The 13,250-nt window shown below is 45.1% G+C and overlaps 1 protein-coding gene across 1 annotated transcript in view; it reads left to right on the forward strand.

Moving 5' to 3' along the window:
- The window catches only part of aplp1 (amyloid beta (A4) precursor-like protein 1), a 47,445-nt gene that overhangs the window by 20,794 nt on the left and 13,401 nt on the right, over positions 1–13,250 (forward strand). Inside the window, 2 exon segments of the mRNA XM_056286348.1 lie at positions 9,640–9,819; positions 10,956–11,085. Of these exon segments, the coding sequence (XP_056142323.1) occupies positions 9,640–9,819; positions 10,956–11,085 (310 nt within the window).

A 13,250-nucleotide genomic window follows, 5' to 3' on the forward strand; every position in this document is an offset into this window, starting at 1 on the left:
CGGCTTGGTCGGGCGTCCCTACAGACACAATTGGCCGTGTCTGCTGGCGGGAAGCCAATGTGGGTATGTGTCCTGGTCACTGCACTAGCGCTTCCTCTGGTTGGTCAGGGTGCCTTTTCAGGGGGGGGGGGCACAGGGGGGAATAGCGTGATCCTCCCACGCGCTACGTCCCCCTTGCAAAACTCCTCACTGTCAGGTGAAAAGATGCGGTTGGCAACTCCACATGTATCGGAGGAGGCATGTGGTAGTCTGCAGTCCGCCCCGGATCGGCAGAGGGGGTGGAGCAGAGACCGGGACGGCTCGGAAAATAGGGCAATTGCCCAAGTACAATTGGGTTTCAAAAAAGAAAAAAGATTATCTGTGCCGACCTGCCCTCCATCCAGGACCTTACACCTCCAGAGTCAGGAAACGGGCAGACAAAATCACTGCAGACCCCTCTCACCCGGGACACAACCTGTTCCAACTTCTCCCCACTAGTAGGCGCTACTGAACCCTGTACGCCAAAGCCACCAGACACAGGAACAGTTTCTTCCCCCTCACTGTCACACTTAACAGTTAAGTCACCGAGGCGCTGGCCAACAACCCTGGAACACCATAATACCCACCGTACCTACAAATCATATAGGTTTATATTACTCTAAAATACAAACGTACAATATATTTCACTCTATACTCTAGATCTGAACAGGCTGTACACTGTACATAAAAAAATCCACCTACTATATGTATATAACATAACTTTTTTTTAACTAATATTTATTTAATCTCCGCTGTCCTTGCACTCTTCGCTTCTTTGTGGAATTTGTTTCCTGTTTACAATTCACAGAAAGGGTTTCGCCAGTACGTAGTCGTTCCTCCTGAAGATTGCTGTGTTGTTATTCTCTGTAAGTATATTGACAGCCACTAAACTGGAGTCCAATTCCTGGGATGTGCAAACATGCTTGGCCAATAAAGATGATTCTGATTCTGACTCTGTTATATCTGCACGAGCTGCTCCACAACTCCTGCTCCAGCATATTCTGCGTGTGTGTGTGTGTGTGTGTGTGTGTGTGTGTGTGTGTGTGTGTGTGTGTGTGTGTGTGTGTGTGTGTGTGTGTGTGTGTGTGTGTGTGTGTGTGTGTACATTACGGAGACACAGGGGACTGGAGTTCAAGCTGCAGCTTCGGTACATATCAGGTGTTGAGAGGCAGCGAAGAAGAGAACGTCAAGAAAGGTTGCCGAAGCGAGGGACCTCGCAAAAAGGCAGAAAGCCAATCGATGTCTCTTGGTTTGTGTCAACAGGCCGTTATTAATGATGCTGCGTTCTCTGCAGTGGGGGAGCTGTCGGGGGTTCTGGGCCGCCTGCCTATTCAGCCTTCTCAGCGCTAGGCCGTGATATGTGGGAGTAAGGAGCAGGCTGAGGGTGGGGCAGGAGGACCATATAAGCCCTGCCTGGCACATAAACCCATATAGACAAGACAATGACAAAAAAAAAAAATGGACACCCACACATGCCTGAACAGGCACAGCTCTTCTGACTGGGACATCGAGTTTTATCTGTCCAATTACAGCATCCGGCGGGGGGGAAAGGAGAGCAGCCCCCACAGCCTCTCCTCTCCCGATGCAAAGAAATATAATTGTCAACAGATCCGGGAGAATTATTGTGAAGTCAACTGGATCAAGGCATCTCAAACGAGCTCAGTCAGCGATGAGGGGGGGGGGGTTGTTTGGAGAGACTTACACTCCAGTGGTCACACTAGAGGGCTCTAAGCACTCTAAAGTCTTAATTGCCTTAGAAGAAGAATAGGAGCAACCGACCAAGAAATGGAAAATCTTCAACTAAATGCTGAAAAAACTACAAGTACCTATATAATTCGCAGGTATAAAAAGCCCAAACAGCCTGGTCATGGCAGAAGGATTTAATTGGCCACATGCAATGAGGCACGAAACATATTTTGAAGACTTAACAACTAGATGGCGACATGTTCACACTCATAAACCTGAGGAACCCTAGTAATAGTTTATATTTTTTATTATAACATTGCAAATATGGGGTTTAAAGGGAAAATATATTTTGTCTAATCTGGGTCATATTTATGTAGTTTTTGTGGGTTTTTTGGGGGGGGGGGTTGTAGTTTTTTGTGCATATCAGTAATGGTAACATTTCATTCATTGGAGATTTTCTGACATGGGGCCAACACCAGACAAGCTTTACAATGGCGTCCTTTGAGGAAAGCGAACATGAGTGTTTAACCTGTTCTTTCAACAACAGCAGCAAAACCCTAGTTGCTCAGCTACACTGTGTACATTATTTCCCATTACCCGTGTCTTCTCAGTTGTGCTGGACTGGCAGTTAGTTGTTAAGTACTACTACCTACAGTAAACATAAGCTGGACATTTCTGCAAGTTGAACCAGGAAGTAGCTCAGCAATGTGAAATGCAGCCATTGATAATATTGGACATTTCGAGTAAGAACTATTAACTTGCACTTTGGTTTGCACATCCCAATAAGTGGTTTAGATAATCGGGCCAAATTGGACTTGTTGGAAGATGTTCAATATTTGTACTGTGTTGCCTTCAAGGCACCCTTACGAAGCTATGTTTAAGGATGGTCCCGCATCCAAGATCTCTACAATCAAGTGGCAAGTAAAATTATATTATAACTGATATGCAGGATGACGACAATTACAAAAATAAGACCCAGCGTGTAAAAAAATGGAATGATCCTTTAAGTCACATGCCCCATGCTCTTCTCTTAACTACAATCTTCAGCCAGAGCCAATAGACTACCCTTATCAGGTAGATAAAACACATGATTGACTGATTGATTTAAACCACATTAGTGTCTTAGTGGATCCACTCGACCATTATGTGTCCTGTAGACAAAGTCACTAAAACAAGCAGACCTTGACCGGTACATCTTAGTGTAACTCAGTTCTGCTCATAAACCTGATTAAATCCAATTCATGGGCAGAGGCCACATTATTTTACCTGAACAGCTACAGAAACATCCCAAAACGACAGGCATGGGTGCAAATCCATGAATACTGGGATGGCATCCAGCTCTTTACATGTGCCCCCGTCCATAGGGTCAGTGGTTGTGTAAAATTCTGCCAAATCATTATGTGGATTGACATACTGGATCGGTAGAGGCCCAGGTCAACAACAACCGCCATTGGTGCTGTGCCCTCACAGGGTACTGATGGAAACTATGGGCCTGTTGGGGTTACATAGGAAAAGACAGAGGAGAGGAGGGGTACAAGCAAGATAGAAAAGAGAGAAGAGACAACTGAAGAAGAAAGACTTCAGAACGTCCACACTTAATGCTGGGACACTGACAAGCAGAGGGGGAGAAATAGCAGACATGATGAACAGGAGAAGAATACACATGATGTGGGTTGAGGAAGCAAAGTGGAAAGGAAGCAAGGCAAGAGAGACTAAAATATACTGCCATGAGACAGACAGTAAAAGGAATGGTTTGAGTATAATCCTAGATGGAGAGCTACAACAGAAAGTCATAGAAGTAAAGAGGGAATCAGATAGGCTGAATTGGATGAGGTTGGATTTGTATGTACATCTGGCAAATATAATAAGTTCGTATGCACCACGGGTTGGTTGGGATGAGAACGAAAAGGTGAAATTCTGGAAACAACTATACGATGTAATGGCGGGCGTACCAGGGGATGAAAGAGATTTTTATTGGAGCAGACTTGAATGGACACATGGGAGAAGGAAGTGGTGGTGACGAGGATGTCATGGGAAAATTCAGGTTTGGAATGAGAAATGCAGGTGGGGAGTCAATAGTTGATATGGCTATAGTTAATACATATTTTAAAAAAAGGTAAGATCAGACAGCAACATGCAAGAGTGGGGGCAGAACTGTGCAGATAGACTACATTTTATACAGAAAGCGCCATTTAAGGGAAGCTGTGAACTTCAAAGTACTACCAAGCCAGTGTGTAACAAAGCAACACAGACTACTGATCTGCCAAATAAAGACAAGAAGAAAATCCAGAGTAGAAAGCCCAGCAGTACAGAAGATTCAGTGGCGGAAGCTGAGAGAGGAGCCTTGTAGAGAAAGCTTTAGGATGAAGGGAAGAGAGCTGTTGGGAGACAGATTGCCACTAGATTGGGATAGAACAGCAGAAGGACTAAGGGAAGCAGGCAGGCAAGTGCTAGGAGAGTCTCTAAGGGGTAAAAAGAAAGGACAGGGAAGTTGGTAGAAGTGCAGCACTGCATAAAGAAAAAAATGTTGGCCAAAATGAAGCTGGACAAAAATGAGAATGAGCAAAACAAGAATGAATACAAGGAAGGTAAGAAAGAAACTAAGAGAGCGGTAGCAATAGCGAGGGCAGGCGCATACGAGGACCTGTACAAAAGACTAGATAAGAAGGAAAGAGAGAAGGATATATATATATATATATATATATATATATATATATATATATATATATATATATATATATATATATATATATATATATATATATATATATATATATATATATATAATAGCCAAACAGCCAAACAGGGAGAAAGAGCAAGCAAGGATGTCAAACAAGTAAAACTGATCAAGATCACAGATGGAAAAGCACTGTCAAAAGATGAAGCTATTTGAGCATCCGGGTAACAGAGCGGTCTATTCTGTTGCCTACCAACACAGGGTCACTTGTTCGAATCCCCGTGTTACCTCCGGCATGGTTGGGCATCCCTACAGACACAAATGGTCATGTCTGCAGGTGGGAAGCTGGATGTGGGTGTGTGTCCTGGTCATTGCACTAGCGCCTCCTCTGGTTGGTTGGGGCGCCTGTTTGGGGGAAAGGGGGAACTGGGAGGTATAGCATGATCCTCTCACGCACTACGTCCCCCTGGTGAAACTCCTCACTGTCAGGTGAAAAGAAGCGGCTGGCGACCCCACATGTATAAGAGGAGGCATGGGGTAGTCTACAACCCTCCCCGGATTGGCACAGGGGATGGAGCAGAGGTCGGGATGGCTCGGAAGAGTGGATTAATTGGCCAAGTACAATTGGGAAGAAAAAGGGGGGGGGAAATCCCCCCCCCAAAAAAAGCTGAGGATATTTTACTGAGATGGAGGGGTTATTTCAGGCGCCTAATGAATGAAGAGAATAGCAGAGGAAGAAGGACTGATGAACCACCAAGGAAAGAAGAAGATGTGGAAGAGAGTACAAGGGATGAGCTGATAATAGTGTTGCATCCATCCATCCATTATCCAAACCGTTTATCCTGCTCTCGGGGTCGCGGGGATGCTGGAGCCTATCCCAGCAGTCAACGAATGAAAAATTTTGCAATTTACAAGAATAAAGCTGATGCTCATAGTTGCAACAACTATGAAGGGATAAAATTGATGGGACCGACAATGAAATTATGGGAGAGGGTGATTGAAGGGAGACTTGGGAAGGAAGTGACTATAGGGAGAAAACAATTTGGATTCATGCCTGGAAGTATCACAGATGCGATATTTGTACTCAAGACCTTAGCTGAAAAATACATTGAAGGACAGAAAGAATTCCACTGCGTATTTATCTATTTGGAGAAGGTATATGACAGAGTACTGAGAGAGGAGTTGAAGTATTGACTGAGGGCGAGGGGAGTGGCACAAAATTACATCAGCATGATTCAGGACATGTACAGGGGCTGTAAGACTGTAGTTCGATGTGCAGTGGGAACAACAAGCGAGTTTGAGGTAAAGGTAGGACTGCATCAAGGGTCAGCATTGAGCCCTTTCTTGTTTGTGATACTGATGGACAGCTTCACATAACATCTTAAGAAGGAGCCACCCTGGAGCATGATGTTTGCTGATGACATCATGCTGGCAAACAAGGACGAGGAAAGGTTGGAGAGGGATCTTGGAAGACTGAAGAGAAGCACTGGAGATCAGGGGACTAAAGGTCAGAAAAAGACTGTGTACCTGTGTATACATAAGCAAATCCAGGATTGACCTTAGGAGGTGAAGATGTCCCCGAAGTTAACAAATTCAAGTACTTAGGCTCGACAATACAGACAGAAGGCGGTGGTGGTGAGAGGGAAGTCAAGAAAAGGACACAATCTGGGTGGAATTCACGAAGAAAGATAACTGGAGTACTTTGTGACAAAAGAATGCCGTTGAGGGTAAAGGGCAATGTATACAAACCAATAGTCAGGCCTGCCATGCTCTATGGTATGGAAGCAGTGACAACGACAGACAGGCTAGCATCTACATTACAGGTAGCAGAGATGAACATGCTGTGTTGGTCCTTGGGAGGGAACAGAAAAGACAGGAAGAGAAATGAAGAAGTGAGCGCTACGTTCAAGATCAGAGGAATTGATAAGAAATTGAGAGAGACAAGACTGAGATTGGTTTGGACACGTACAGAGAGGAGACAGACTATATGGGGAAGAAAATATTGGACATGGAAATACCTGGCAAAAGAAAAAGAGAAGACCAAGGAAACAATGGAGAGACCAGATAGAGGAGGAAATGAGGAGGGTTGGACTGCGGGAGAGTGATGCGTCAGACAGAAAACTATGGCGGGCAAAAATCTGCTGTCGTGATCCCTGAGAAACAGGAACAGAAACGTCCAATTTCTTGGAGTGAATATTTGATATATGGGCTGGTTTAACAGAAATACCAGTAGTATGGCCAAGATCTAGTACTAAACAATCACGTAATTTATTCAAGTCTGTTAAGCCTGTACTGTATTATTAAGTTTTATATCCAAATTGCAAAGGTTACACTCTCTATTGCCCTTTGCTGCCACACAGTATCTCTGTCCAGTTTGATGGGTTCCACGTGACTAAAACAATATATGATGAAATGGAAATAAATTAAGTGAAAATGATTGTTATCTCCCAAGGTTCCTTGTATCGAATCAACGGACCTGTGAGCATAAGTCCCATGGATGTATTATAGTACATTCATGATAAGTCCATAAATCTTTTATTCTGAAAGGCCTGCTCCCAAAATGCTTTGCCCGTCGCAGACTGGATATTTATATTTAGGCATACTGAATGATGAACATTCACTTACTCGGGAGTCACCTGAAGTAGCAAATGCGGTTAACGTTTTTTGATTTTGCAGATAAAAGAAGAAGAACTGGAACGCCTACGGAGACACTATGTAGCATTCACACAGCAGCGGAGAGAGGGTCCGCATGACGTCCCCCCATTTGCAGTGGTTGTCATGGCAGTGGTGCTGGTTCTGGTAGTGGCTGGCCATATGAAAAAGAAAAGGAATGATTATTCGCCCAAACTGGGTCAAAGACAAGCAGGAGTTCTGCTGCTGCCAGAACATGTTCATTTTTTATTTTATTTTGCAGAGCTGAGTATGAGGGTGAGAAGAAGGAGGAGGAGTAGGAGGAAAAGTAGGAGGTGGGACACAATATATAGGAGTGCACGTCTTAAAACGGTATTTCTTTATTAGTGGTTACCGTGGGAGGCAGATCCAATCTGGTCCAAGATCGGAGATTGGGTGTGCGGCCCCACCATGCAGGAGGTCAGGGCCTCGGGGTCCTGATGGACTCGTATTGATTTGGAGGGAATGTGGCGATACAGTTGCAGGCGCATTGCATTGATTTTCTTGAAGTGCAGGAGTGGAGAGCAGGCGAGGAGCTGCCAGGTTATCTTCTCAAATATCCGGAAGTTTTTTTTTTGTGGCACTGACCTTCCCAGAGTCAAAGAGATATATCTATTTAGCCATTAGCTCAGCAGCTACTCTGGGTTGACTGTTTTAGCAGCTTAAGCAGTTGTTGTTTTTGTTTTTTTTGTTGGTCTTATTGAAAAACCGCACATGCATCCTCACACGTTGCTACGTAGGTACCAGTAGCCTACAAAAAGATTGAATTCAGCATGGTCAGCATGTGTCGTAATCATTTAGTTTTGCAGGAGCATTTTACGAGGTTCACCATAGAATGAGACCACACTAAATAAAGTCTGGCCGGGGGTCAGAGAACAGGTTTGGTTGGACCTCAACCCAACACTACTCGGAGGCTGCGCCTGTTTTGTCAAGGTTGTAGCTACGTTTGTGGATTTTATTTTGAATCCCACATGCTCATTATCATAGATCCCCCCTCATTTTTTTAAGCAAAGAGCTCTTACTATGTTTATTGTACGTTTACCTATAGGCTTTTATCGTTTCATGTTTTGTATAAATCCTAATTAGAATTTCAAACGCTTAAGCTGCGATGAGCTGAGGCAGGGCCTCCGTTTGATCAAGCATTCCTCGCCCATGTTTTTTTTCTTCTTCTTCTTCTTCTTCTCTCTCTCTCTCTCTCTCTCTCTCTCTCTCTCTCTCTCTCTCTCTCTCTCTCTCTCTCTCTCTCTCTTCCCCTTCTTCTCTGTGGGCATCGTCCTCCTAATTGGCTCAGTGTTGCACGTCTCATCTGTCAGTCAGAAGGGTTACGTATTTGTCTTTCAGCTGAGATAAAAGGGAATTTGCCATTCACAGGCTGCTGGCTGCAGGTTGCCATTTTGAAGGGGTCGTAAAGCCAGAGAGCAAACATTAACTGCCGCTGTCCTGAATCTTACCGTCAAAAAGATGTCCTAAGAAACACGCAACAGTAATTACAGTAATTATCTAAGCTTTGCAATTTACACGAGACTGAGTGAAAGCCCATATGCGTTTTCAGTGTTAGATATTGTTTTATTTTTGCACTATACATGAGTCATCCGTCTATTCAAGATACTCCGCTTGCACTTCGGGGGCTCACTGGTGTCAAGATCCCTGTTTTTTGGTCAGGAGCGCGCTAAATTTAGTCCGTCTACATTAAGGTAGATTATGTCCTTGTTTGTGCAGTGCACGGAGCTCGGTCCTCTCTCCCCATTACCTCCCCAACCCTCCCTTTTCCCCCTCCCTTCTACATCCCTTGGCTCTCTCTGTGCTGTGTGTTAATGTAGTGAAGTGGCCCGGCGGTCAATGAGCTTGTATTAACACCTGACTCCCAGCCCCAGCTGCTGTTTTTTCCCCTATGCGAGGTCCCCCGGGCCCTCCCCCCAGGCAGAGGCAACGTATCCCTCGATCAATAGCAACATCCTGTGTCTGCGCCTGTGTGTATGTGTGTGTGTGTAAGACAGTCTTTTACATATTGCCTATTTTTTTCCTGTACAACTTCTTTGTTATCCGCCCTTTCCCTCTTTTCTCCATTCACCTTGGTGTTTATATACTGGGTGGAGGCTGTCGTTCGATAAATCTGGGTTTTTATTGGCCCTCCCTGTCACTCACTTGAGGGTGACTGCAACAATGGGTCTGGTATGGATTTTTACTGAACTTAAGATTCGCCAATATTCTTTCATGCCATACAATGTGCACTCAATTAGCCTATGCACTGGCTTGGAAGTCCTCACTCTTCAGTGTTTCTTTCTGTTGATCGCTGACACATTTTCTCTCTCATGTGCACACAAACATCCTCGGTCTAATGCTGGCTAGTGCTGGAGTGCGTCCAGGGTCTTGCTTCCCTGGTTCGGACTCGAACTCAGTAATATCCGCCACTTTCTTTGTATCGACGCCTCTTCACCTCCCATAGGGAAAGAAACTAACCCCCCCCCCTCTCTCTCTCTCTGTCTGTCTGTCTGTCTGTCTGTCTGTCTGTCTGTCTGTCTGTCTGTCTGTCTGTCTGTCTCACTCTGTCTCACTCTGTCTGTCCTACTCCCACTTCTCCTTTACAGGCCCTGGCCATGACTGAGGTGAATGGACCAGGCCCCCTGGCGGCAGAACCACAGATTGCCATGTTTTGTGGCCTTCAGCTTCTGCACATGAACCTAGAGACCGGCCAGTGGGAACCGGACCCTCAGGGCCACCAGGGCTGTTTCACCGAGCCCAGCCAAATCTTGTCCTACTGTCAGGAGGTAGGCATCTACATAACCCGTTGCAGATTGCAAGGGGAAATAACACGAACCTGAAGCACTGTACTGAACGGCAGTGAAGATCAATACTACTAACATCAGCGTTATCAGAACTTGAATCACCCTTAATGGATTAGTACTCATTTGTATCAGGAGTCGGGTCTAGGAGAATGCACTGCCTAATCAGCAGGACATGGTTGTACATGCTGCAAGTCAGTACACATTGGACCAGAACAAATCAAACTGAACTGTTGTTGTTTTTTTTCCAACTTGGTTTGTCTTGCATCTTTCCTAATCTATATATTTGACCATATATAGTGAAGCAATGGTGGTCTGTTGGAAATATGCAGTAGTATTTCCTTATCACTTGTGCCACCATCCATCTTTCCTCCTCCTGTCACCTGATATGTCTGCTCTATAAAGTCTTCTGTAAAGTAACCAAAGGTATACGTTCTGTCCAAACGTTTCCGTTTCAAAGACTTTATGAAATGTGTAACCAAGCGCCACCTGGAGGGTAAACCCGGCCCAGCTCTTATAGAATTCAGCAGCCATGCTCCGGAATTGACTGTAATGCGATTAGCCGTCACATTATGCATCTGTGATTGCTTTTCTACAAAAGCCTCCCTTTTTGCCTTGACATTTGTGGGGGGGGGGGGGGCATTTCAGCACGTATTCAGACCCTGTGCCAACTACATTTCTCACACCATTAAACCTCATTATGGGTTTGTGCCTCAAATGATTGGCCTACATTTTAATTGAAAGTAGTCGGATGTGAAATTGGGAATAATGAAAGATGAGGTTGTTTAATGAAATCATAGCTCACGTTTGCCGTGTCATACCATGGCCTCGATCTCAGTCTTGCAGCCTTGAATATGTTCGAACCATTAGAGTATGTTGCACGACTCTCTCCCTTGTTAGTCTTCTACCCACTGACTTGGCTCGCCTCCTCCTTACTGATGCCACTACCTTATTTGTACCTCTGCCATCTTCCCCAGCCTCCCTTGAGAATATTTTGTCCTTAACTACTGCACCTTCTGTCCTAAATCCCTCCATTTTATTGTCCGCCCGTCCGTCCGTCTGTCTCTCTGTCCGTCCATCTGTCTGTCTCCACCATTTCGTGCGTATGTCTGCACATCCAGATGTATCCAACTCGGCAGATCTCCCATGTAGAGGAGTCATCGAGTCCTGTCACTATCCCTGCCTGGTGTAAGAAGGGCTGGGGTCACTGCCAGACACGTCCTTACATTGTCCTCCCCTACCGCTGTCTAGGTAAGAGTAAGGCTCTTTTCATCCTGTCTTATACCAGTGTGCTTCTTTCATTGTACAATTTATGACATTTTCCAATGTAACTCTGTTGACAGTTGATGTTACCGGGGGGAGGGGGGATGAATTAGGTGAAGAACATAATTTAGGTTATGTAGTTGTTTATTTATGAAGAATTTAATGGGCGTCCGGGTAGTGTAGCGGTCTATTCCATTGCCTACCAACACAGGGATCGCCAGTTCGAATCCCTGTGTTACCTCCGGCTTGGTTGGGCATCCCTACAGACACAATTGGCCGTGTCTGCGGGTGGGAAGCCGGATGTGGGTATGTGTCCTGGTTGCTGCACTAGCGCCTCCTCTGGCCTGTTCAGGGGGGAGGGAGAACTGTGGGGAATAGCGTGATCCTCCCACGTGCTACATCCCCCTGGCGAAACTCCTCACTGTCAGTTGAAAAGAAGCGGCTGGCGACTCCACATGTGTCGGAGGAGGCATGTGGTAGTCACAAAAACAACTGTGTTTTGTTCCAGTGGAACTTGACCTTTGTGTCAAAGGCCAGAGAGATTATGATTTTTGCATCAAAAGCATGAAAACATGCGAAGAAAACACACTTTGTTTCTTATTATTATTAGATTATATTTGTGTTGTTAGTCATATTATTCAATTGTTGAACATGCATCAAAACACGTTGTTTCTTAGTTTTATACATCGATTTATGTATTTATTTATTTATGTAGCTTATTATTCAATTATTTATCAACCTTGTGCCCAGTGAATTGGTCTTTTGGTTATTAGGGGAATAAAATATCGTTTCTGTTTTGCATCCACATCTGTGATCTAGGCCTGATCATTAACATGAATATAGTTGATTTAAAAAAGAAGAGAGAGATTGGAATATAGAAAGCAAGTTAAAAAAAAGCCTCTTATCCCAAGACTTCAGTAACTATCCTTCCAATTCAACTAAATTATGTATGATTTACTACATGGGAATGATGTGAATGTGCAGATAATAGAAATAATAGAATTGTTCATTACATTAATTTTTGTTTGAGATTTGATAAGTTGTGATGAGGGCATAATTTTATTCCTGTCACGTTTCCTCTTTCGGACACAGTAGTCCGAAATGGTGCAGAATTGCATCTTTGGGGTCTCTGTTGAATACCGCTTGTTAATATGTTAGTTTGAAGTGAAAGCGAGGCTCCTCTCGTACTCTGCTGTGTCCTTGAATCGCTGGCAGCATTCTGCCAGTTAAAGGGCTTCTGCAGTGCACTTCCATGTTTTCTGTCACACTCATGCATGCGTACCGTACACATCTAGCATCGTTAGCTCATTATTATTCCTCTGCTTTACGCCATGTATACCAAGTTATGCCCCCCCTGTTCCCTCCCTCTCGCTCTCTTTCTCTCTCTCTCTCTCTCTCTCTCTCTCTCTCTCTCTCTCTCTCTCTCTCCTCTCTCTCTCTCTCTCTCTCTCTCTCTCTCTCTCTCTCTCTCTCTCTCTCTCTCTCTCTCTCTCTCTCTCTCTCTCTCTCTCTCGCTCTCTTTCTCTCTCTCTCTTTCTCTCATTTTCACTCTCACTCTTGCTCTCTCACTCTCACTCCCTATCTTGCTCTCGCTCTTGCTCTCTCTCGTTCTCTCTCTGTCTCTCTCTCTTGTTCTTGCTCTCACTCTCTCTTTCTCGCTCTCTCTGCGAGTTTTGTGATGGAAAATGAAGTCTTTATTGGACAGGTTAATGTGAAGGAGTGACTTTGTTCAAATTGTTAAAAAGATTTCATGAGGGGGCGTCGGGGTAGCATGGCGGTCTATTCCGTTGCCTACCAACAAGGGGATCGCGGGTTCCAATCCCCGTGTTACCTCCGGCTTGGTCAAGCATCCCTAAAGACACAATTGGCTGTGTCTGTGGGTGGGAAGCCAGATGTGGGTATGTGTCCTGGTCTCTGCACTAGTGCCCCCTCTGGTCGGTCGGGGTGCCTGTTCCGGGGGGGGGGGACTGGGGAGAATAGCATGATCCTCCCACACGCTACGTCCCCTCGGTGAAACTCCTCACTGTCAGGTGAAAAGAAGCGGCTGGCGACTCCACATGTATCGGAGGAGGCGTGTGGTAGTCTGCAGCCTTCCTCGGATCGGCAGAGGGGGTGGAGCAGCGACCGGGACATCTTGAAAGAGTGGGGTAATT

This window comes from Lampris incognitus, chromosome 9 (genome assembly GCF_029633865.1).
Source record: "Lampris incognitus isolate fLamInc1 chromosome 9, fLamInc1.hap2, whole genome shotgun sequence".
Taxonomy (NCBI): domain Eukaryota; kingdom Metazoa; phylum Chordata; class Actinopteri; order Lampriformes; family Lampridae; genus Lampris; species Lampris incognitus.